The sequence below is a fragment of the Suncus etruscus genome, chromosome 16 (genome assembly GCF_024139225.1).
Source record: "Suncus etruscus isolate mSunEtr1 chromosome 16, mSunEtr1.pri.cur, whole genome shotgun sequence".
Classification (NCBI taxonomy): Eukaryota; Metazoa; Chordata; class Mammalia; order Eulipotyphla; family Soricidae; genus Suncus; species Suncus etruscus.
In genome coordinates this window covers 57007872-57030585 of record NC_064863.1, presented here as the reverse complement: position 1 = coordinate 57030585, position 22714 = coordinate 57007872, and the positions used below count along the sequence as shown (strand labels likewise).

General features: G+C 33.6%; 1 protein-coding gene across 1 annotated transcript in view; it reads left to right on the top strand.

The window, feature by feature from the left end:
• Positions 1–13763, top strand: part of TMPRSS11A (transmembrane serine protease 11A) — a 54345-nt gene extending 40582 nt beyond the window's left edge. Inside the window, exons 7-10 of the mRNA XM_049789850.1 lie at positions 689–860; positions 2995–3254; positions 8945–9087; positions 13602–13763. Coding sequence (XP_049645807.1) covers positions 689–860; positions 2995–3254; positions 8945–9087; positions 13602–13763 — 737 coding nt within the window. The remainder of the gene's footprint in view (positions 1–688; positions 861–2994; positions 3255–8944; positions 9088–13601) is intronic.
• Positions 13764–22714: the final 8951 nt, after the last annotated feature.

Sequence of the window (22714 nt, the reverse complement as noted above, 5' to 3'; positions counted from 1 at the left end):
TAAGATAGAATTTTTATATCTAATTGTTGAATAAAAATTAATCTCTGTTTTATTAGAAACAAACACTAAAATAGGCTTAATTTCAATTTTTAACATTAGCAGTAATCTCTGACTTGATTCATAGATTACATATTTTACATATTTATTCCCAACAATACTCAGAATGGTACTTTTATGAAGACATAAAAAATAGAAACTGGTCATAAAATATTCATCCATATGCACTTTATAACTTGTTATTCAGAAACATATATGGGAATGAGTAGCAACAAATGGGCAATTTATTTTTGTCTGGTCAGGAACCTTTGTTCTTTGCATTGGATTTCATGTCAAAGTAACACTAATTGTTTACAAAAAATATTGAGATATGACATTCTTAATAGGAATCCCCAGTATAGCTAGATACTTGTCACTACAGTTTTTTCAGAATTGACTTGAAATTTTATGTTATCCCAATCTCTTGCAGTTTAATTTAGCATTAGTAGACAATATATATCCAAGTTTAAAAAAAAACTGGAAGTGAGTATATTGACATATCAGAAGATACAGAAAATGAATTTATTTACTTACTAATATGGTTCATTTGATATTATGATGGAAATGAATTACAATGTAGTACTATTTCAATTCTTTATATCACAAATTATGAACTTATTTCTTGTTAACTTAATGAACTCATCTTTTTTAGGTTGCGGCAAAAGAAATGTCCCATTAATTGTCAATCGAATAATGTCTGGAGATCTTGCTGCCAAAGCCGCTTGGCCTTGGCAAGCTTCACTTCAAAGTAACAACATTCATCAGTGTGGGGCCACCTTGATTAGTAACACATGGCTAGTCACAGCTGCACACTGCTTTAAGTAGTAAGTCATTGACCTTAAGTTTGATCACAATATGCTTAATTGATTATGTTTTGTATAACAATGTCCAAATATTACTAAGATAATTTTTTTCACATTCTTCTCAAAAAGAAGGACTCACTTGCATACTTTTCTTAAAACTTAGTGGGGGAGAAGGTTGGAGTGATCATATAGCTGATAAGCTATATAGCTGATGATATAGCTGATGGCCTTGCACATGGCAACCAGTGTTTGATCCCCTAGAATCCCATAAGATCCCTTGTGGCACACTAAGAATGATCCTTGAGCAAAGAGACAGTATTAAACTCTGAGGACTATCAAATATAACCACCTAACCACCCAGAACAATAAATAAATAGCTAGTAGTCATTATTTTCTTTTCAGTTTTTGATATAGTTTCAGAATTTTAAATAAAAAAATATAAGGAAATAAAAGGCATTCTAATATATATGTACTAAGAACACAAAATTAATATTTTTCTGTCTTTGTTTTTGATGGGATGAGCTTTGATGGGTTTAAAGCCAAATGCAGAGAGGTTCAGAGTTCAGAAATATTCTGAATATGTACTCAGGGATTTACTTCTGCCAGTGCTAAGGAATCATATCTGGCACTGGTGATCTAACCAGGTTGACTAGTTACTCTATAGAAAATGTAGTAGTTAATAACTGCTGAAACACCCTACCCACTGTACCATATCTCCAGTCCCTCTATAATTTTTTTACTTAATACTAATGTCTCCTTTTGCAAACATGTGAGTTAGCCTCATGTTAATCATACAAAATCAAGTTAGGGGCTGGAGAGATAATTCAGTGGCAAGACACTTGCTTTGTATATGACCAACCAGCATTCCATCACTAATGCCGCATATGACTTACCTAGCACATCCAACAGTGATTCACAAATACAGTCTGAAGTAATCCCTGAACACCACTAGATGTGTTCAAAAATAAATTAAAAAAAAAAGCAAAGATCAAGTGAATTTTAAAGTGAAATAGAGATTTTCTATAATCAAATATAATATAGACACATAAAAATCTATGCCGTGTCTATATATAATATTGGCATATAAAGATCACAAGCAGAAAGCAAAATTACCAGAATAAGTGCAAGAATTGCAAAAAGGAGTGATAAAATTTAAAAATGTAATAAATACAGTCAGCCATATTTATTAGTATCAAGATTAAAAGATTTTAATAATCATCCCCATTTAAATAAATATGACTCATCATTTTTTCATTTATAAATTCAAAATATCTGATTATATTAAGTTCATCTCAGTATAATTAAGTTTAAAGAGACCATTTTACTAATTTAAAATTTAAAAATGTCTGATTTATTAAAAGTCAATATATAAAAATATTTGTTTTCAAACAAATATTTATTTTTCTCAGTAGAGAATTTTTGCAAATCAAAGCAAAATAATAATAAGGATACAAATTACTTAAAATCAAAGTACTAATTGTAGCACAATTAACAGCTGTTAAATTGGAGTTTATTTTGTAATTTATGTACTTTCTATCACTATCAGTACTTGTGAAATAGTTAGGTTAAAAAACAACTACGTATATGGATAGTATCTACTACTTGTACTTCATTATTTATGTAAGTTAACCTACTCATTAGATGATATATCTAAGCCTTAATAAATAGATTTTGGATGAGAACTATGTTCTGAATAACATATTAGAGAAAAGCAAGCAGACATGACTCTAGGCCATAAACAGTCTAGGTCTGATCATTTCTTTCTATAAAGCAGAGATTTTACTCAAAGATCTTGCACCATTACTGAATGACCTTGTCCATCTCCATATGCACCCTGATGCTGCAGCTGCTATAACATATTATAAGGTTTGGTTCCCCACTAACTCAGCAACAGAGCACTGCCAAGAATGATTCATAAGCAGTCAAGAGTAAGCTCCAAGCACCAAAAGATGTGACTCTGAAAGAACAGCAGTAAAAAAAAAAAAAAAAAACAACTAAATAGTGACAGTAGACTAAATTCAAATGATCAAAGGAGACAAAGTGGTCAAAGAGAAATTATCATTATAGTCAAGTAATTTGAAGGTGACATTATCCGTCCTCATACAATCACTATAGCGAAGTTTTTGATATTCTATTTCTTTCTAACCTTTTGTAGTAATGCAAATCCACGTCAATGGACTGTTAGCTTTGGAACAACAATCAACCCTCCATTAATGAAAAGAAATGTCAAAAGAATTATTGTCCATGAGAGATATCACTCCCCAGCAAAAGAATACGACATTGCTGTTGTGCAATTCTCACCTAGAGTCACCTTTACTGATGACATCCGTCGAGTGTGTTTGCCAGAAGTCTCTGCATCATTTCAACCAAATTCAACAGTTTATATCACAGGATTTGGAGCACTTTACTCTGGTGGTAGGTATCTCAAAATGGATTCAAAGCCCTCTGTAGTGTAAAGTGATATAATTTTCATTAATAATACAATAATATACTAATCATTTTCACTGAGCCTGATCAATTCTTTAGGGAATGGGGAGGTGAAGATTCCCTCAGGAGATGTGGGAGCTCCTCCTGGACTAGGGTTATACCTGGTGATAATCAGGGATCATGTGGTCGGGTTCCAACATATAAAGTGCATATATTTAAATCATTCTACTATCTCTCTCTCTCCAACCCTGAGCTTAACTGGATTCTTCAGAGCTCTTGTTTTGGAAGCAGTCAAAACTCAGCTCAAATTAACTAATGCACAATATGCAAATAACACCAAAAATTCAATTTTTGCTATTTGAAGTCAACAGAGGAGAAGTCTTCAGACATAGCCAGATTTAGAATTTCCTTTGCTGCAATTAGATTGACTATCTGAACCCATTTTCTGGTTCTGATATCATCTAGGTCATCTTCATATTAAAGGACTCTAGCCAGAAATAGTGGCGAAGGTGGTTAGAAACAGCTTGGATTGATTTTCACCTCTGGTCTGGCTCTTGGCTGGAATCTACATTAATCCCTGCGTTTCTTTCACCTGATACTTAAATTGATAGCTAATTCAGATATTTCTTTTTTTTTTTTTTTTTTTTTTTTTTGGTTTTTGGTCCACACCCGTTTGACACTCAGGGGTTACTCCTGGCTATGCGCTCAGAAATCACCCCTGGCTTGGGGGACCATATGGGACACCGGGGGATCGAACCGCGGTCCATCCTACGCTAGCGCTTGCAAGGCAGACACCTTACCTCTAGCGCCACCTTCCCGGCCCCTAATTCAGATATTTCTATGTCTATACCAAGAAAAGCTACTGTATTGTTAGTAGTCTATTCAAAATAACATACAATGAAATAAAGACAGGTCCTAAAGAATAGACTTTGAGGAAGCTATAAAAGAAATGAAAAATTCCTCAAGAAGCCTGATTTTTCTTTTCAAAACGCAATGTTACTTACGTGCCTTAAAAATAGTGCAATCTTTATGACCGCCTTCATTCCAAGGATTTCACTTTAAATTGCATCTCTGAGACCCCTTGATCTCTATACTTCTTATCCTTCTCGCATTGGCATTACTGCATCACTCATTTTCATAGTCTTTAGTCATTTTACAACAGTTTTCTTTTGTTTAGCTATGGTGTCCACTGCATAAAAATGTGTCAGAGCTCTAAAGGCTAACTTAATATATATAAAAATATTTATTAAAAGATTAATTGTTTTTTATAATAAACTTACATTGCTTCAATATTATTATTTAACTTCCTTAACATAGATTTTATTAGATCATTGTTAAGAAGTTAAAATATTTCAAAATATTTTGGTAAACATTAAAATGCCAATACTCCCCAAAGCATTGTACAGATTTAATGTGATCCCTCTAAAGAAACCTATGACATTCTTCAAAGAAGTGGATCAGGCACTTTTGAAATTCATTTGGAACAATAAACACCCTAGAATAGCTAAAGCAATCATTGGGAAAAAGAATATGGGAGGAATTACTTTCCCCAACTTTAAACTGTACTACAAAGCAATAGTTATCAAAACAGCATGATATTGACATAAAGACAGGCCCTCAGATCAGTGGAATAGGCTTGAATACTCAGAGACTGTTCCCCAGACATATAATCACCTAATTTTTGATAAAGGAGCAAGAAATCCTAAATGGAGCAAAGAAAGTCTCTTCAACAAGTGGTGTTGGCACAACTGGCTAGCCACTTGCAAAAAATTGAACTTAGACCCCCAGCTAACATCATGTACGAAGGTTAAATCCAAATGGATGAAAGACCAAATGATATCCAAATGGATATCAGACCCGAAACTATAAGATAAATAGAACAACATTTAGGTAAAACACTCCAGGGCATTAGGACTAAAGGCATCTTCAAGGAGGAAACTGCACTCTCCAAGCAAGTGAAAGCAGTGATTAACAGATGGAAATATATTAAACTGAGAAGCTTCTGCACCTCAAAAGAAATAGCACACAGGATACAAGAGCACCCCCCCCCACTGAGTGGGAGAAACTATTCACCCAATACCCATCAAACAAGGGGTTAATCTCCAAAATATACAAGGCACTGACAGAAATTTACAAGAAAAAAACACCTAATCCCATCCAAAAATGGGGAGAAGAAATGGACAGACACTTTGACAAAGAAATATAAATGGCCAAAAGGCACATGAAAAAATGCTCCACATCACTAATCATCAGGGAGATGCAAATCAAAACAACTATGAGGTACCACCTCACACCCCAGAGATTGGCACACATCACAAAGAATGAGAACAAGCAGTGTTGGCAGGGATGTGGAGAGAAAGGAACTCTTTTACTGCTGGTGGGAATGCTATCTAGTTCAACCTTTATGTAAAGCAATATGGAGATTCCTCCAAAAACTGGAAATCGAGCTCCCATATGACCCAGCTATACCACTTCTAGGAATATATCCTAGGAACACAAAAATACAATACAAAAATTCCTTTCTTACACCTATATTAATTGCAGCACTATTTACCATAGCAAGACTCTGGAAACAGCCAAGATACCCTTCAACAGATGAATGGCTAAAGAAACTGTGGTACATATACACAATGAATATTATGCAGCTGTCAGGAGAGATGAAGTCTTGAAATTCTTCTATACATGGATGTACATGGAATCTATTATGCTGAATGAAATAAGTCAGAGAGAGAGAAAAAAAATGCAGAATGGTCTCACTCATCTATGGGTTTTAAGAAAAATGAAAGACATTCTTGCAATAATAACTTTCAGACACAAAAGAGAAAAGAGCTGGAAGTTACAGCTCACCTCAGGAAGCTCACCACAAAGAGTGATGAGTTTAGTTAGAGAAATAACTACATTTTGAATTATCCTAATAATGAGAATGTACGAGGAAAATAGAAAGCCTGTCTAGAGTACAGGCGGGGGTTGGGTGAGGAGCAGGGAGATTTGGGACATTGGTGATGGGAATGTTGCACTGATGATGGGTGGTGTTCTTTACAAGACTGAGACCCAAACACAATCATGTATGTAATAAAGTTGTTTAAATAAAAAAATAAAAAAATATTTTTGGTAAACTTAGTCATTCATACTCCCGATTCTACTGTCTGATTTTAGGTGCATGCATGTAACTCTAGCTTAAGAAGAAAATGAAAACTTTTGGAACTCTATGTAATTTATATATAATGAGTTATATATAAGATTTTACATATATAGCTATAAGTATATATATATATTATATAGTAAACTTTTAACTAATACTCTTCATATGGGGAACAGAATAATTATCTCCAAAAGTGACCAAAAAGGTTTGATGATCTCTAGATTGGGTCAATATTAATACAAAGCTTTATACAGAGCTTTCCCTAAAATTTTTTTAACAAACTCAGAAATCATAGTTTATAATTTATTAACTTCAGAGGTGGGTAGGAGGGCTCTAAGCCTGTCACCTCAATTTCTGTGTTCTCAACTTTTTTTATTTTTTTTTAGGTATGGTTTGCATTCTCTTCTTTATGGTAAAGAAAAGAGCATCTCATATTGCCATTTTATTGGTGGGGATAATTAAGAATTATACCACAGTCAGATATTTTTGAGTAGCAAAAAAATTGGTTGTTTCAAACTAGTATGTATAAAGCATTATACCATAGTTAAAAATAACAGAACTTGTGTTTATTATTATAAGTTATTGAATATTTTCTGAGGCCCTATTTAAATCTATAAAACATCCTCAACAAATTTAAAGGAACTAAAATTAAACAAAGCATGCTCTTATATCATAATGGAATAAAACTAGAAATATGTAATAGAATGATAAAATAAAGAGTTATAAATTAAATAATATATGTTTAAATAATAAAAAGGAAAAATATTTTAATTAACACATTTAGTGGTGTGTTCTGGGAACTATATGTGGTGTTGGGGCTCAAACCAGACTCAACTCTGTATACTCCCTATACTATCTCTCAAGCCCCAAAGAGGAAGTATTAAAGAATATTAAAGTTTGTATATAAATAAGCAGGATTCATCTTAATTAGAGCTGGTAGGGATATTTAGGAAAAATGCATACATTAGAAAAGAAAGTTCTTACATTAACAATAACATTTTCTACTCAAATTTAAAAGCAGGAAAAAAAATACCCAACCTTTTTATAACCTCTCTTCTGTGAGTCAGTAGTTCAGACATAGTTTATTTAGGTTAATAGTCTCAGAAAACCGAAACCAAGTGTTGACAAGAGTTGTAATCTCATCAATCTCATCTGTGGCTGCCTCCAGGTTGTTGTCCATGCTCAGAGGTTATGGGTAGAATTTGGAGAAGGGTTTGAGAGGGGTTGGGGGCCACACATGGCAGTGTTTAGGACTTAGTCCTGGCTCTGACCTCAGTGATCACTCCTAGTAGCTGGGTACCATATGGGATTCTGGGGGTGAAAACAGGGTAGGGCATGTATAAGGCATATACTTCACTCTACTGTACCATCTCTTCAACCATCAAAATTCAGTTTCTTGTAGTTGTCGAACACATCATTTTACTTTTTTACTACCTTTCTGAAAATGGCTCTGAATTTAGAAAAAGCCTAAATCCATTTTTAAGCTTCTCATCTGGTTACACCAGAACCATCTAAATTATCTTTGAATAATCAATCACCTTTTAGGTGAATTTAAAGTCAAACAGATAAGGAATTTTCTCTATATAACATTTGAATTTTCTCTGTATCTATAAAATTTCCTCACTTGGGCCATATAACATAGCACAATCTTGAGAATACTATCCATAATACACAGAAATCTTTACCTATACTCAAGAAGTGGGAAAACACATAGGAATATTGAGAATTTTCATAAAATTATATTTATTATAGTCATTTTCTAAAACAATATATGGTATTATAAAGCATATCTGAATGCTTGTGATATTTGCCTTTTTACATTAGGCAATGGTTTTTCGGTCATACAGAGTTTCTACAACTCATTATAGGTGTATAAACTGGAATTACAAATTTCTGAATCATAAGAAGTAAAATTTGTTGCCTTTTATGTGGCTTGATGGAAAGTTATTCATTAAAAGTAAAGAATAAAATTAATGCACACCGTATGATAGTTGTTTCATTGGAATAAGAGAGAAACCATCTAGCTCGGTAAGTTTCTGAGAATATTATGGAACTCAGAATTACAAATTTCTTTTAAAGAAAATGCTTTCAAATATACAAGCAAATTGCTTTTAAATATACATATATATTATTTTTGGATCACACCCTGTGATGCCTAGGGTTACTCCTTGCTATGAACTCAGAAATTGCTCCCGGCTTGGGGGACCATATGGGTCGCGGCGATCAAACAGAGATCTGTCCTGGGTCAGCCATGTGCAAGGCAAATGCCCTAACGCTGCGCCATTGCTCCAGCCTGCTTTTAAAGATTTTTTTAGGGAAAAGGGGGCAAAATATTTCCCTCGTGTATAAAAGTATTTCTAAAAATATAAGAACAATAATTATTATGTGTAGTAGGATTAATATAGTTCTTTAGAATTGTTTATATTAAACTCATTTTGTATTTAAATTTTTGGTGTGATAAAGATTAGAAAAATTCCACTCCATTCTATCTAGGGATACTGATTGTGAACACTAAGAGTACTTTATTTTATTTAAGGGGACTCCCAAAATGAACTTCGAGAAGCCAGACTACAACTCATAAGTGATGATGTATGCAAGCAACCACATGTGTATGGCAGTGATATAAAATTTGGAATGTTTTGTGCTGGCTATCTAGAAGGAATTTATGATGCCTGCAGGGTAAGTGGAGAGAGAGTTCTTTTTATTTTATTAGCTCAAGCATGCTTCATCTGATCCCCAAAATTCAATATTTTATTTAGTACAAAATGAAGTTATCTTGTCAGAATATTAATTCAAATGTAAATTTTGTAACAAGAACATTTTAAAAGTTTTAATTTAGCAAATTAAGCAAACTAAATAAATCATTTTCTTTGCTATTCTTCAATAAAACTGAAATATCCTAATAAACATAATCCAAAGGCTTTTAAGCTGAATTTCTTTGCCCGAAGGGCTCACATCTATAAAGGAAAAGAATCATGAAAAACTGTTATATGTTGTTAGAAATTATATAATAGAGAAACAAAAGTTTTAGCCTGAAAAGAACATATTTGGTTTGTGTTTGATTTTGTTTGTTTTGGAGACCATCGCTAGGAAGTTGCTCTGAGCTTATTTTTGGCTCCATACTTAGGGATCATGCCTGAAGATACTGAGGAGATGGTATATTGTGCCAGGATTCAGACTTGGGCCTGTCAAATGCAAGGCAAGAACCTTACCTGCCACACTATCTATCTTTCTACCCTCAGAATATTCATGAGGGAAATATTTAGAAAAAACTTATTCAAACGGAACATTCAAACGGGTCATTGGAATTTTCTGTTATAAAATAATATCGAAAAAGAGAAAAAGAGCACATCCCAAATTATAAAGAAATAAAATTACTATTCTTATCAGAGGAAACCCAATTAATTTGTTGGGTCTCATTTTAAGAAAATTTAGGGGAAGGTGTGAAACGATAACACCAGCAGTGGAGTGTTTCCCTTGCATGTGGCTGACAAGGAATGGACCTGGGTTAGATCCCTGGCATCCCATGTGATCCCCGAGCCTGCCAGGAGCCATTTCTGAGTTCAGAACTAGGAGTAACCCTGACCGCCCTTAGGTGTGGCCCAAAAACCAAAAGAAAAAAAAGAAAAAAGAAAATTTAGAGGTGATAATAAACTAAAGAAAAAATGTTAGATTATGCTATGTTGTGAATATTCAGTACATTTTTAGTGTCATTTGCCCTCAAATATTTATCCTGCATGTGTATTTACTGACAATAGTATCAAATATACTTCTTCCTAGAGAACTTCATTTCATAATGTACAATACTTAAAAACTCCAAGGAGGTGATTCTATTTGGTAAAATGAATTGGAGCTGAATTGTTGGTATTTCTTTTGCCTAGTGTACAAAAGTTATACAGCATACAACTAGTCAAAAATGTGACAGAAATTTGTAGCATACAGGTGTAGGGCTAGAAATGGATCTAACTATAGTTATTAAGAATTTGGAGAGAGGGGTCAGAGCGTGTAGCACAGTGGTAGGGCACACAGCTGACCCAGACAGATGTGGGTTTGATCCCTGGGGTCCCATATTGTCCCCTGAGTGAGGAGCGATTTTTTGAGAGCAAAGCCAGGAGTAACTCCCCCCCCCAAAAAAAAAAAAGAATTTGAAAAGAGAAAGCTAGAATTCAAAAATCCAAATGAGGTATATGCCATAACAGACATGTGAAGGGTAGTGACAGAAGACTAGGAACAGACAGCATATGAAAGCCAGGTGAAGGATATTGGTGAATGTTAAGAAATTTCACAGAACTAAGGAACAGAAATATTTCTGACCTGTCACTATACAAAGAGCAAGGTGATTGTGCTTCATATCAATGTTGAACTAAATGTTGTAAAAAACCGTTCATTATAAACATAAATAATTCTAGAGAACAAACTAGAGAAGCCTATAATTGCTTTCTAAGTGTTTTTATATTCTTTTTAAGTACATGGGTTTTTTTTAATAAAAATTTTAATTTAGGCTGAGGGATAATTTTTTAAAAATTTAATTTAACTGAAAATTTCTGTTTGAAGGATATATGACTTCATTAATACTATAAACAATCTGTAAGGCTCTAATTAGCTAAAAGTTAATCATATTGATTTAGGGGCTGGAGATAGTACTCTTGGTAGTGCATCTGGTTCAATCCTGGGGATCTTTTATTGTTCCCTAACCCTCTCCACAGTGATCCTTGAATGCAGAGCTAAGAGAAAGTCCCAAGCATAGCTGGGTGTGACATAAAACAACAATTTTTAAAGTAATATTGGATTTTTATTATTTATTTTTAGAAAACATTAGTTTGTAAAAATATAAATGTTTATGGTTTAGGGTAAAAATATTATCACACCATGCCCAAATCTGGAAAATAAATAAACTTCCATAACCTTCCTAGGAAACTTCCAGTCCACTCCCTCACTTAAGTAACCTCAATATTCTTCTCAGGGTAAAATTGTCCACTTATACACTAGACATAGTCTATTTCCCTTGTTTTGTTTCTTAATTATACTAATTTTAAATTCAATAATCTGGTATTTTTCTTTCTCCTCAACATGCATTTTAATGACTTATTTTGTTTAATTTGATTTTCTTCCATTCTGTAGTAAAAGTGCAACTTTTTGTAGTAAAAAGTGAAAATTTTCATATTTCCTCAGCTGAATCTATTCAGTGGTATTATACACCACACCTTCCTTAATTATCTCTTGATGGGATCTTGGTTTATTTTGAGATTTTGGTTATTGTACCTCATACTGAAAATGGATACATACATATAATATTAAAATTAGTTGTTTTGTGTTTTTACTATTAACACTTAAGAATAGAATTGCTGGATCTTTTAGTAGTTCTTCACTTAATTTTTTGATAAATCTCCATATTGTTTTCCATAGTTCTTGAACCATTTTACATTCCCATTAAGAGTGTGCCCTGGGCCCGGAGAGATAGCACAGCGGCGTTTGCCTTGCAAGCAGCCGATCCTGGACCAAAGGTGGTTGGTTCAAATCCTGGTGTCCCATATGGTCCCCTGTGCCTGCCAAGAGCTATTTCTGAGCAGACAACCAGGAGTAACCCCTGAGCACTGCCGGGTGTGGCCCAAAAACCAAAAAAAAAAAAAAGAGTGTGCCCTGTTTTATTTTCTGCACATCCCACCAGCACTTATTTCTATTATCTTTGATATAAATTATTCTCATCAGAGTGAGGAGTTACCTCACTGTTGTTTCAAATGATTTGTACTTCTCTTTATTCAGTGCTTCTAATCATTTGGTGTGCTTTTTATTTGGTTGTTTGTTTGTTTTTTACCATATGCCTGTAGACAATCTATATGGCTTCTTTGGAGAAATGTCTGTTCAGATCTCACTTTTGAACTGAGAATGTTTTTTTGGTTTTTGTTTGTATGTGCTTGGATGTTAGCCCTTTGTCAAGAGTATGAGTTTGGGGTTCTTTTCTCTTTTTTCAAATATTTTCTCCTATTTAATGGGTAAGTTTTTGTTCTAGTGATAGTTCTTTTATCAGTCCAGTGCTGTCATTTGTATTTTTGTATACCATTTGCTAATTTTTGTTTTCCTTGTCAAATGAAGATACCACTGAACCCAATATGTTTGCTTATGTTTTCTTCAATGTATTTTATAGACTTGAGTCTAAGCTTTTGTCCAATTTGATTTTTTTTCAATTTTTATTAATTTTTATTTTTTTTTCATTTATTTTGGGGGGGCAGTGTGAGATAGTTGTCCTATTGATATCAAACCTCAAGCATTTTATGCTTCAAAGTCAATCATAGAATACAACTTTTGGTGAAAAATAAAAAAGATTTATTTGCTACCACTAAGGAAGACAGCAAGTTCCCACTTGCTGCCCACAGTCCCTGGTTAGGAGCTTTTGATGAAGTAAATGTGTTACTGAGCAGGAAATGGGTTCTGTGGTGCTATGGTCACCGGATTTGGTTACCAGATTTTGTGGAATCTTAAAATTTCTTAAACACACATTTTTTCCCTTTCCATGAACTTGATTCTAGGACCACAGTCACTCAGGCTTAAGAACAGATTCAAAGGGGGTGGAGGTTTAACAATCTGTTTCTGTTATAATTAGATTATAGTTAACAGGATTTGGATGCTGTATTGTGGAAAAATAAGGAAGTGACTTAATCAGCATTTTAACACAATTCCAATCATTATCATGAGTCTAACTTGCTTTCTACCATCATTTATTTTATTTAAAAGACTTTCATATTTTATGCTCTTGTTTGTTTTTTTTTGTTGTATAATTAGTAATCCTTACCTAGGGAAGGATTATCTCTCTACACACATCTATTACAACTGGATAATATTTTATCACATTATTTGTAATTTGCTAAAAATATATCTTAAGCATATTCGTGATAAAATACAAAATAACTAAGCAAAGCAATATATATATAAACTCACCTGATTATGCTAATGATTTCAAAGTATACCTAATCATCCCTTGAATTATATATATATATATAAATTATAATTATCCAACATATATTTTAAGTAGAAAAATTAAAATTTAAAATTTTGATTTTGAATTTTTTTTAACTTTTGCAATTTATATGTAATAGTTACTTTTAAATTGATAATCTATATGTATGCCTAATAAGTTAGTTTATTATTATATATGATAAACTTGACATTTAGCAATTTTTTTTCTTTATTTTCAGGGTGATTCTGGGGGACCTTTAGTTATAAAGGATCTTAAAGATACCTGGTATCTCATTGGAATTGTGAGCTGGGGAGATAACTGTGGTCAAAAGAACAAACCTGGGGTCTACACAAAAGTGACTTATTTTCGAAAATGGATCGCTTCAAAAACAGGCCTCTAATTCTCCATGTACACTAGATATCAAAAACTCTATTAAAATCATACATTAATAAGAATACAAACATTAATTGAAAATAATATAATGAAGTAAGATTAAATGACTGAACCTAATAATAAGACACAGCATATGATTTGACAACTAATTAACCAATAATTAATAACCAGTTTAAACATAATATCACATCTACAAACAATGAGAGCTTCAGCTCTTCCTTTCCTATCTATGTGCCCTTGAAATCCTTTTCTTGCCTAGTTGCTATGACAAATACTTCCAATACTATATTGAAAATAAGTGATGAGAGTGGGAAACCTTGTCTTGTAACAGATTTTAGAGAAAAGGATTTTAGTTGTTCTCTTGATGGAACAACGAAGCTAAAACTCAATAAAGATATACTGGCTTCCAAGGAAGAAATGGGAGAGTGTGGCTAAGTTGATATATAAATGCAATTTTTTTGTCTTCCAAAAGCTGAATACACATTCTTCTCCAATATACATGGGTGGTTCTCTAATAGATTTTATGCTGGGCCACAAAACACACTCAATATCAGAGGATAGAAATTGTATCTACTATCTTCTGAGACTATGAATCACTAAAAATAGAAGTGAATACAAAGATAGAGAAATAGCATTAACACCTGGAATTAAGCTGAACAATGATTCAGAGAGGAACTCAAAGAGAAAATCAAAAGATTCACACAAATTAGATGAAGACTCAGAATATCAAAATTTGTTGTGCACAGCAAAAGTAGTATTAAGAGTATTAATTTATATCTTTGCAAGCATTCATGAGGAAGAAAGGAAGAAAAGGCTTAAAAATAACTTAGTGGCACAGCTTAAGAAACTGGAAAATTATCAACAAAATGAGCCATAAGTAGGCAGGCAGAAGGAAATTATAAAACTTAGAGCAGAAATTAATAAACTGAACATCCCAAAACAATCCAAAAGATCAATGAAAGAAAGAGGGTTTTTTTTTTTTGGAAAAAACAGTAAATAAGATTGATAAAACATTACCAAGACTAACCAAAAAAAAGAAAGAAAAACACTATATCAAAAGGTATCATAGTAATAGTGTCCAGAGATAATAAAAATGGGTGCCAGGAGAAATAATCCATGGTAAGAAGCTTGCAACAAATAGTGGGAAAGAATAGTTAGGCAAAGAAGGGACCATTATGACAATGAGAGTAGAAAATGATCACTTTGAACAAGAATCAGGTGCTGAAAGGAGGTAAAATAGTTAAATTGCATAATATCCCTTCAGTAACAATATTGAGAACTTACAGTGTCTAAAGGATAAAAGAAAGGAAGAGTGTGTCTGAGAGAGAAAGAAAATTTTCTGCTCCAGAAGCATAGAAGGGGTAGGGTAGGAGGAAAACTGGGGACATTGGTATTAGAAAATGTGTATTGGTGAAGGGTGTTGTATATTGTATGACTGAAATTCAATCATGAACATTTTTTAAATCATGAACAACTTTGTATCTAAAAAAACTGTATTATGAACAAGCTTGTAACCATGATATTTAAATAAAGCAATCTAATGCCTTTTTAAAAACATAAAATCCCACTATGAAAAAAATTACTTATTTTTAATACAAAGAAATAAATTAAGTTTTAGGAAAAAGAAACTTGATTTGGAGATTGTAGCTATTCATGTAATTTTGTTTCATTAGTGATTATTATTTAACTGATAAACTGTCTGAATTATTTTATTTTCTAAGTGTAGGAGGCGTCTTACACACCAAAAACTAATCAAATAAATTAAAAAAAATCTTGAATGTCACTCTGAAATTTAAAATTATACTTATATAGTTGTTGTCTTTTTCTTGAATAGAAAATTGTGATGAACTCCTCCCAGTTCTTTTCCTTTTTTCTTTTAAACAGAACTACATAACTTGAATCATCTAGTTTTGCCTCATAAATTGAGGAGGGGGGTGGAATGGATGGTGCCAGGACTAAACAGACATATGAACATTGAGTAGAAATAAAAAATGATCAGACTTAAACACCAAACCCAAGTCAACGACAACAGAATTGATACCCAATCTACTAGTTATACACAGAAGGGACCAGTTACACCAGCAGTCCAGAGGGCAGAGAAGGAAGATATGGAATAATTGCTGGGAACAGGGCTGGAGGAGGACAACACTGGTGGTGGAAATTCCCCTGATTTATTATCACTGTGTACCTTAAATATTACTGTGAAAGGTTCGTAATTCATTTTGTTCACAAAAATTAAAAAAATATTTTAAAATAAATACTCAGCTAATAGAACATGTAACATTTTTTTTATAAAAAAAAAAAGAAAGAACTGAAGGGGATGGTGGTGACCAACATAAAAAAAATAAAGTGTATTTTAGTATTATTTGAAGTATTATTTAGTATTATTTACTAAAAATGTATAGAACTATATTGGTTTTGTACACACTTATTTTGTGGACAAAGGTTTCTAAAAAATGAGCCATGAGTAACGAATATGTCTAAAAGGGTTGATATGAATGTAAGTATTGGATGGTGTTAAAATATACATGCATGTAAGAATTACCTGTGGGGGGCCGGAGAGATAGCATGGAGGTAAGGTGTTTGCCTTTCATGCAGGAGGTCATCGGTTCAAATCCCGGCGCCCCATATGGTCCCCCATGCCTGCCAGGAGCAATTTCTGAGCCTGGAGCCAGGAAGAACCCCTGAGCACTGCCGGGTGTGACCCAAAAACCACAAAAAAAAAAAAAAAAAAGAATTACCTGTGCATATACATTTCATGTTTAATTAGCATCTCATTACATAGTTTGGTAAATTGATGTGTATTTTGAGCTTAGTGTGGAGACAAATAATTTAGGATCAATATCTATCACTAACTAAAATTCTTTTTTTGAACTCTTCATTCTTGATCTGATAACTACAGGCATTATAACTTGGGTTCTTAAGGCCTCTTTATCTTTCTTCAAACAGGTAAGATAGTTCTATTTGTTTATTATTTTAAATAATTATTTGCCACAGTTTATTTTAAAGTTATTGTGATTGGGTTTCAGTCAGGCATGCATTGTTTCAACACCAGTTCCTTCACCAGTGCCTGCTTCCTTTTAACGACCCTCCCCCAAATTGTTTTCCATCAACTAGTCTGCCTATATAAGGGAAAATTTATATACATATATATGATTTTGCACTTTGGTGTACAGTACTACCACTAATAGGGTTTTACATATATCACTTTACCACCTCACCTCCTTCTCCCAGTTGAACACTTTCTTCCACAAGAGCCATTGTCTTCTCTGTGTCCTATCTCCCAGTCTTCTCAGGTAGTGTGTTTCCTACTGGATACCAGCTCTCATATTTTTGTAACCATCACTTGTTAGCATTCATATTTCTACCACTATGTTTCTTTATTCCAGCACATAAGAGAATTGTGTTGTCCTCTCACCTGACTCAGCATGATACTTTCTAGGTTCTAACATGTTTTTCTAACATCTTTTTCTAACATCTTTTATTTGTTTTGTTTTGGGGCCACACCCGGAGACTCTCAAGGGTTACTCCTGGCTCTGTGCTCAGAAATCGCTTTTGGTAGGCTCGGGATAGAACCTGGATCCATCCTAGGTCAGCCGCGTGCAAAGCAAATGCCCTACCACTGTGCTATCACTTCGGTCCGAATTTATCTTTTCTTATGGCTGCATAATATTCAATTGTGTGTATGTATCATAGTTTCTATTATCAGAGCTAAATCATTCCAACATTGCTTACCTTGGACAACTATGGTGTTCAAGTACAGAGCTTTGGTACCCCTCCAACAGTTTATGTTCCCTCTTTTTTTTTTTTTTAAGACAATGGGTAACAGAGTCTGGAGTTCACTTCCTCAGTTATTATCCATCCTCGGTCATTTAAATACACAAAGCATAGCCAGCGCCAGCTTGCTTCAGCTGCTCTCTACTAAGATCAAGCTTCAGGGTTTTGGTCACATTCCATTGTACTGTGGAATTCTTAGCTTCCCGTATTTGGCCCTAATCCAATTTTATGGAGTGACTGGATGAATCCTCCAAGTCTATCCAATTTCAGTTCCAGTAGACAGATTAGAGCATACCCAGTATCAAACAGTTATTCCTAATCACTCTCTATTATAAAAGCGTGCAGTCATAAATAGCTCAGAGTTTTTAAGCAGTAAACAACTCAGTAGTTATGCCTCATATGTTAGGGTACATCTCCCTGCCATCTTCAAGAGTGATTAAAAAGAAAAAAAAAAACCTAACATAGCTGGAGTACTTCCCTGAAATTGTACACTATTTTATTCAATAATTCAAAGTGTGAAATAAAATTTTAACTACATCTTTTATAAATGTTAGGCTCTGATAATACAGTAGTCTTTTTTCTTAGAACACCATGGCTTGTTTTTTAAATTATTTTAAGAATTATGGTAAGTGTTGTAATAAACGTAAAAAGAAAATCAAGACTGATGTAAGTCGCATTGTAGGGAAATAAACTTAGCCTAAGATGTCCTTATGGGAAAAGAAATATATAAGCACATCTATAAGATTAGCCAGATTTGGAAACTAAAAAAAAAAAAATCTATTGAAAGAGGAAAGAAGAGCTGGTATAAGCCAACGTAACATTGCTTGAGAAAATATAAACGCGTTAGATACATCAAGTAAAAGAAATGTAATGCATAAAGTATAGAGCATGGAAAGCAGAGAATGAGAAAGACAGTGAAAAAAATAAACAAGCCACTGATGCAATAGGACTTAAGATTAACTTTATCTTCAGAGCAAGGGAAGATACTTAAAAAAATTAAAGACAAGCGATTTTACTCATTTTTCATGATTCTTTTGCAGATCTAACAAATGGACTAGCCCCCCCCCCCAAAAAAAAAAACAAGGCAAAGAAACTGATTGGAAGATAGGCATTAATCAGCTGAGACATTAGTGGCTTGGGTTCAGGTGGTAGCATTAGGGATAGACTGACATAAAAGGAAATTAGTTGAATATTTGTACAAGTAAGGCATTGAGATGGAGTCAAAGATGACACCCGTATTTCCTGTCTGAGAAGCTGAGTAAATGGGAGGCTCCTAAAAAAAGGAAATACTAGAGAAGCAGGTTTAGAAAGAAGATGGATAAAGATGTGAAAACAAATGCACAAAGGGAAAGATTAATCTTACAAGAAAGGTTAAGAAATAATTTCTCTTATAACAGGAAGAATATGTACAGATACATGAGTTAATAGATTTCACAACATGTGGTTGAGTGTCCATCTAAACACATCTGTCTCTTACACCAACAATAGAACTATTGAAACAAAGAGTTGAGAAATAAACATTTGGGGGAAATATAAAATATTTGATATAGGCTATCAAAAAAATGTTCACTACAGGGGCCGGAGCAGTGGCACAAGCGATAGGTGTTCACCTTGCACACGCTAACCTAGGACGGACTTTGGTGTGATCCCCTGGAGTCCCATTTGTTCCCCCAAGCCAGGAGTAATTTTTGAGCACGTAGCCAGGAGTAATCCCTGAGCGTCATCAGGTGTGGCCCAAAAAGAAAAAAAAAATTGTTGACTATATATAATTCTTTGTCTTCCTTTTGTTGAACAAAACAATAAATTGAATCTTGCTTATTATAAACAAGTAAAGTATAAAATATAAGAAATGATTTTTCAAACAGTAACCTAGACATTGACAGAACAAACCTAGCTATATTGCTAGGGTACTTGCAGACCACCTAACACCAATAGTCTAAAATTTTAGTTATATAAGTCTTACCATAGATTTTACTTATAAAAGTCATGTGTATTTATTAAGGTCTTATCAATCATAAACACTTCTAATTCTTGATAAATTTATTTTATCTGCTAGATGCCATAGTTATATGATTAGAACATTATATAACAATATTGCTGTATTTTATTTTGTCTTATATCATTTTAGTGAATGTGAGGAAAAGTACAGTAGTCGGGCCCAGAGAGATAGCATAGCGGTGTTTGCCTTGCAAGCAGCCAATCCAGGACCAAAGGTGGTTAGTTCAAATCCCGGTGTCCCATATGGTCCCCCGTGCCTGCCAGGAGCTATTTCTGAGCAGACAGCCAGGAGTAACCCCTGAGCATCGCCAGGTGTGACCCAAAAACCAAAAAAAAAAAAAAAAGAAAAGAAAAGAAAAGAAAAGTACAGTAGTCAAATATGTGCATGTATGCTATAAGGCAGAAACCACCCACCACAGAAGAAAAAAGTTCATGCAGCTAAAAAGGGAGTCAAGTGGAAAATTTAGGAAAGATAGATTTATCGTCTTTTAATAATACATATTATTATTGATATTAAATATTAAATTAGTTAAGCACCTATAATAACTTTTACTTTTATACTAATATAAAATGTTTTTGAAATGCACAGGGACCAGATGCTAACATGGGAGCCATCACAGATAGAACTGAGTTTCAGAATTCTTAACATTTGCATGGATACTTGGGGAATGGATAGACAATACAATTAGAATTTTGTTTTATTTTTTTATATTTGTAGACACTCTCAGGGATGTTATTATAGAAAAGGGTTCTTTTAAAACCACTCCTGGCTATTTTCAAACTATGTTTTCTGCCCTTTGATAACACAATTCCCTATTCATGTATGCACTTCCTTGAGAATTTGATGAAGGATGCATATTATACATTTTGCAAAAGGTGCCATGTTGCTTTTATTATTCATTTTATTAAATTTAATATTCAATATTATGTTATGTGAGAATGGGATTTTAATTGTACATTTTTATATTTATAAGAAAACTTTACAGAAATATACAGTATTCTAAATGTTTCGCAGTAGTAAATAGAAGAATCAACTTTTCGTTATCGATGTATTACAACTCCAAAAAGTCTAATGTTTTCATAAACATTTGCCTTTTTAATAGACAATCTTTGAAACCTAGTAGGCCATAAACCATGAATATAAATATCGCCACCCTTATGAAATATAATTATAAATTAAATTTTATTTACCCTTATAGTAAATATAAAATTTCATTTAACACAAAAATAATTTTCATAGCATTTATTTTTATTTCATTTATCATTACTTTTTTTTTTTTGGTTTTTGGGCCACACCAGCGGTGCTCAGGGGTTACTCCTGGCTATCTGCTCAGAAATAGCTCCTGGCAGGCACGGGGGACCATATGGGACACCGGGATTCGAACTAACCACCTTTGGTCCTGGATCGGCTGCTTGCAAGGCAAACGCCGCTGTGCTATCTCTCCAGGCCCATTTATCATTACTTTTTAAGGAAGATCATGAAAAATCCATTGCCAGTCCTGTTCTCTTTTAGACTTGATGATTAAACAAATTCCAAATTTTAAAAAATGCAGCTCAAATTCCACCTTAGGAGCTCTGCTTTTTTGTTTGCTCTTTTTTTATCCTATTCTCATGATGGTCTTTATGACTCATACTTCAAGGTTGTGTTTGCAAGCATTCTCATTTTGAAAATATTCTCATTTCCATTATCTTTCTACTTCAACCTAAGCTGTCAAAACAACCAATATCATCAGCCTGGTTTTATCTCTCTCACAATAAATAATCATTTCTATTTCTCAGAAACTTATTTCTGTTCTTTTTTTCTGAGTTAGGCTGCTTGCTTTCTGCTATTTTACTATAATACAACTGCAGTCAAATTAAATCTATAGCACTATTACATTGATTCTATATCCCTTATACTTGCATCTATAAAAATATCTTTTTTCATGCTAATGATTTTATAAAAATATCTTGTAATGATAAAAGTGAAGAGAAAAATTATATTCTTTAAGAATAGGAAAGTTGAATGCCAGACCTGGCACTCCCTGTGGATCCTAAGATTAAAAGTTAATATCTTTGGAAAATGTTCCTGGTAAGAACAATTCATCTGCCTCACAAAACATAATTTCATGCCCCACCTAGCTTTCTGTGTTGAGATCATCACAGAGAAGCAGGAAGTTTCTTTCAAACTTAATGTGGTATTTTATACCACTCCCTTGACTCAATCCCAAATTCTTCTTAAATCACAATGGTACTCTAGGATCTGCATTAACACATTCAGTTATTGAACATTAAAACAAAATGTGTTGACTAAGCATCTACTTACAAAGATGTCCTTTGTGCACCAGGAAAGTAGCTTAAAAGATATGAAAGCTTGTTTGCATGTTGTTTTGATTTGTTTATTATCCAAGAAGCTCCAGAAGTAACACCAAGCATTGAGTTGGGAGTAGCCAATGAGGTCCACCTTGCTTAGTCCAAAAAAAATTTTGTTGTTGTTGGGGACCACACCTGGCAGTGTGAAGGCTTAACTTCTGTCTCACTCCTTGCAAACTAAGGGCACTTTCAATGATGCAGATGATATTTAGCTGCATGCATGGCAAGTGCCCTATCCATTGTACTCTATCTCCAGCTCCCCAAAAATCTTCTTTAGAAGTCCCTTGCTGACTATTATAAACAATAAAAAGTTAGAGGAAAGAATATAAGGAGTAAACTTATTAAACAAGGATAATTTTTAAATAAATATTTGAAGAATTTTATATAATAATACATTTCTATTTAGCCTAAATAAAAAAGGTCCACTAAATATGAAAATAACCCATGTACATGAAGGTGGTTATTAAAAATATGAACTACAGGGGCCAAAAAGGTGGCACAAGTGGAAAGGCTTGCCTTGCGCTAGCCTAGGACAGACCATGGTTCGATCCCCCGGCTTCTCATTTGGTCCCCCAAGCCAGGAGCGATTTCTGAGTTCATAGCCAAGAGTAACCCATGAGTGTCACCGGGTGTGGCCAAAAAAAGAAAACATATATATACAACAATAATAAAAGAAAATGTCTAACTTCTTTGCATTGAGTTGGTTTCAGTATTTATGATAAAAAAAATATTCAGTATATGGGGCCAGAGCAATAACACAGAGGTAGGGCATTTTCTTTGCACGCGGCCAACACAGGATGAACCCTGATTTGATTCCAGGTATCCAATATG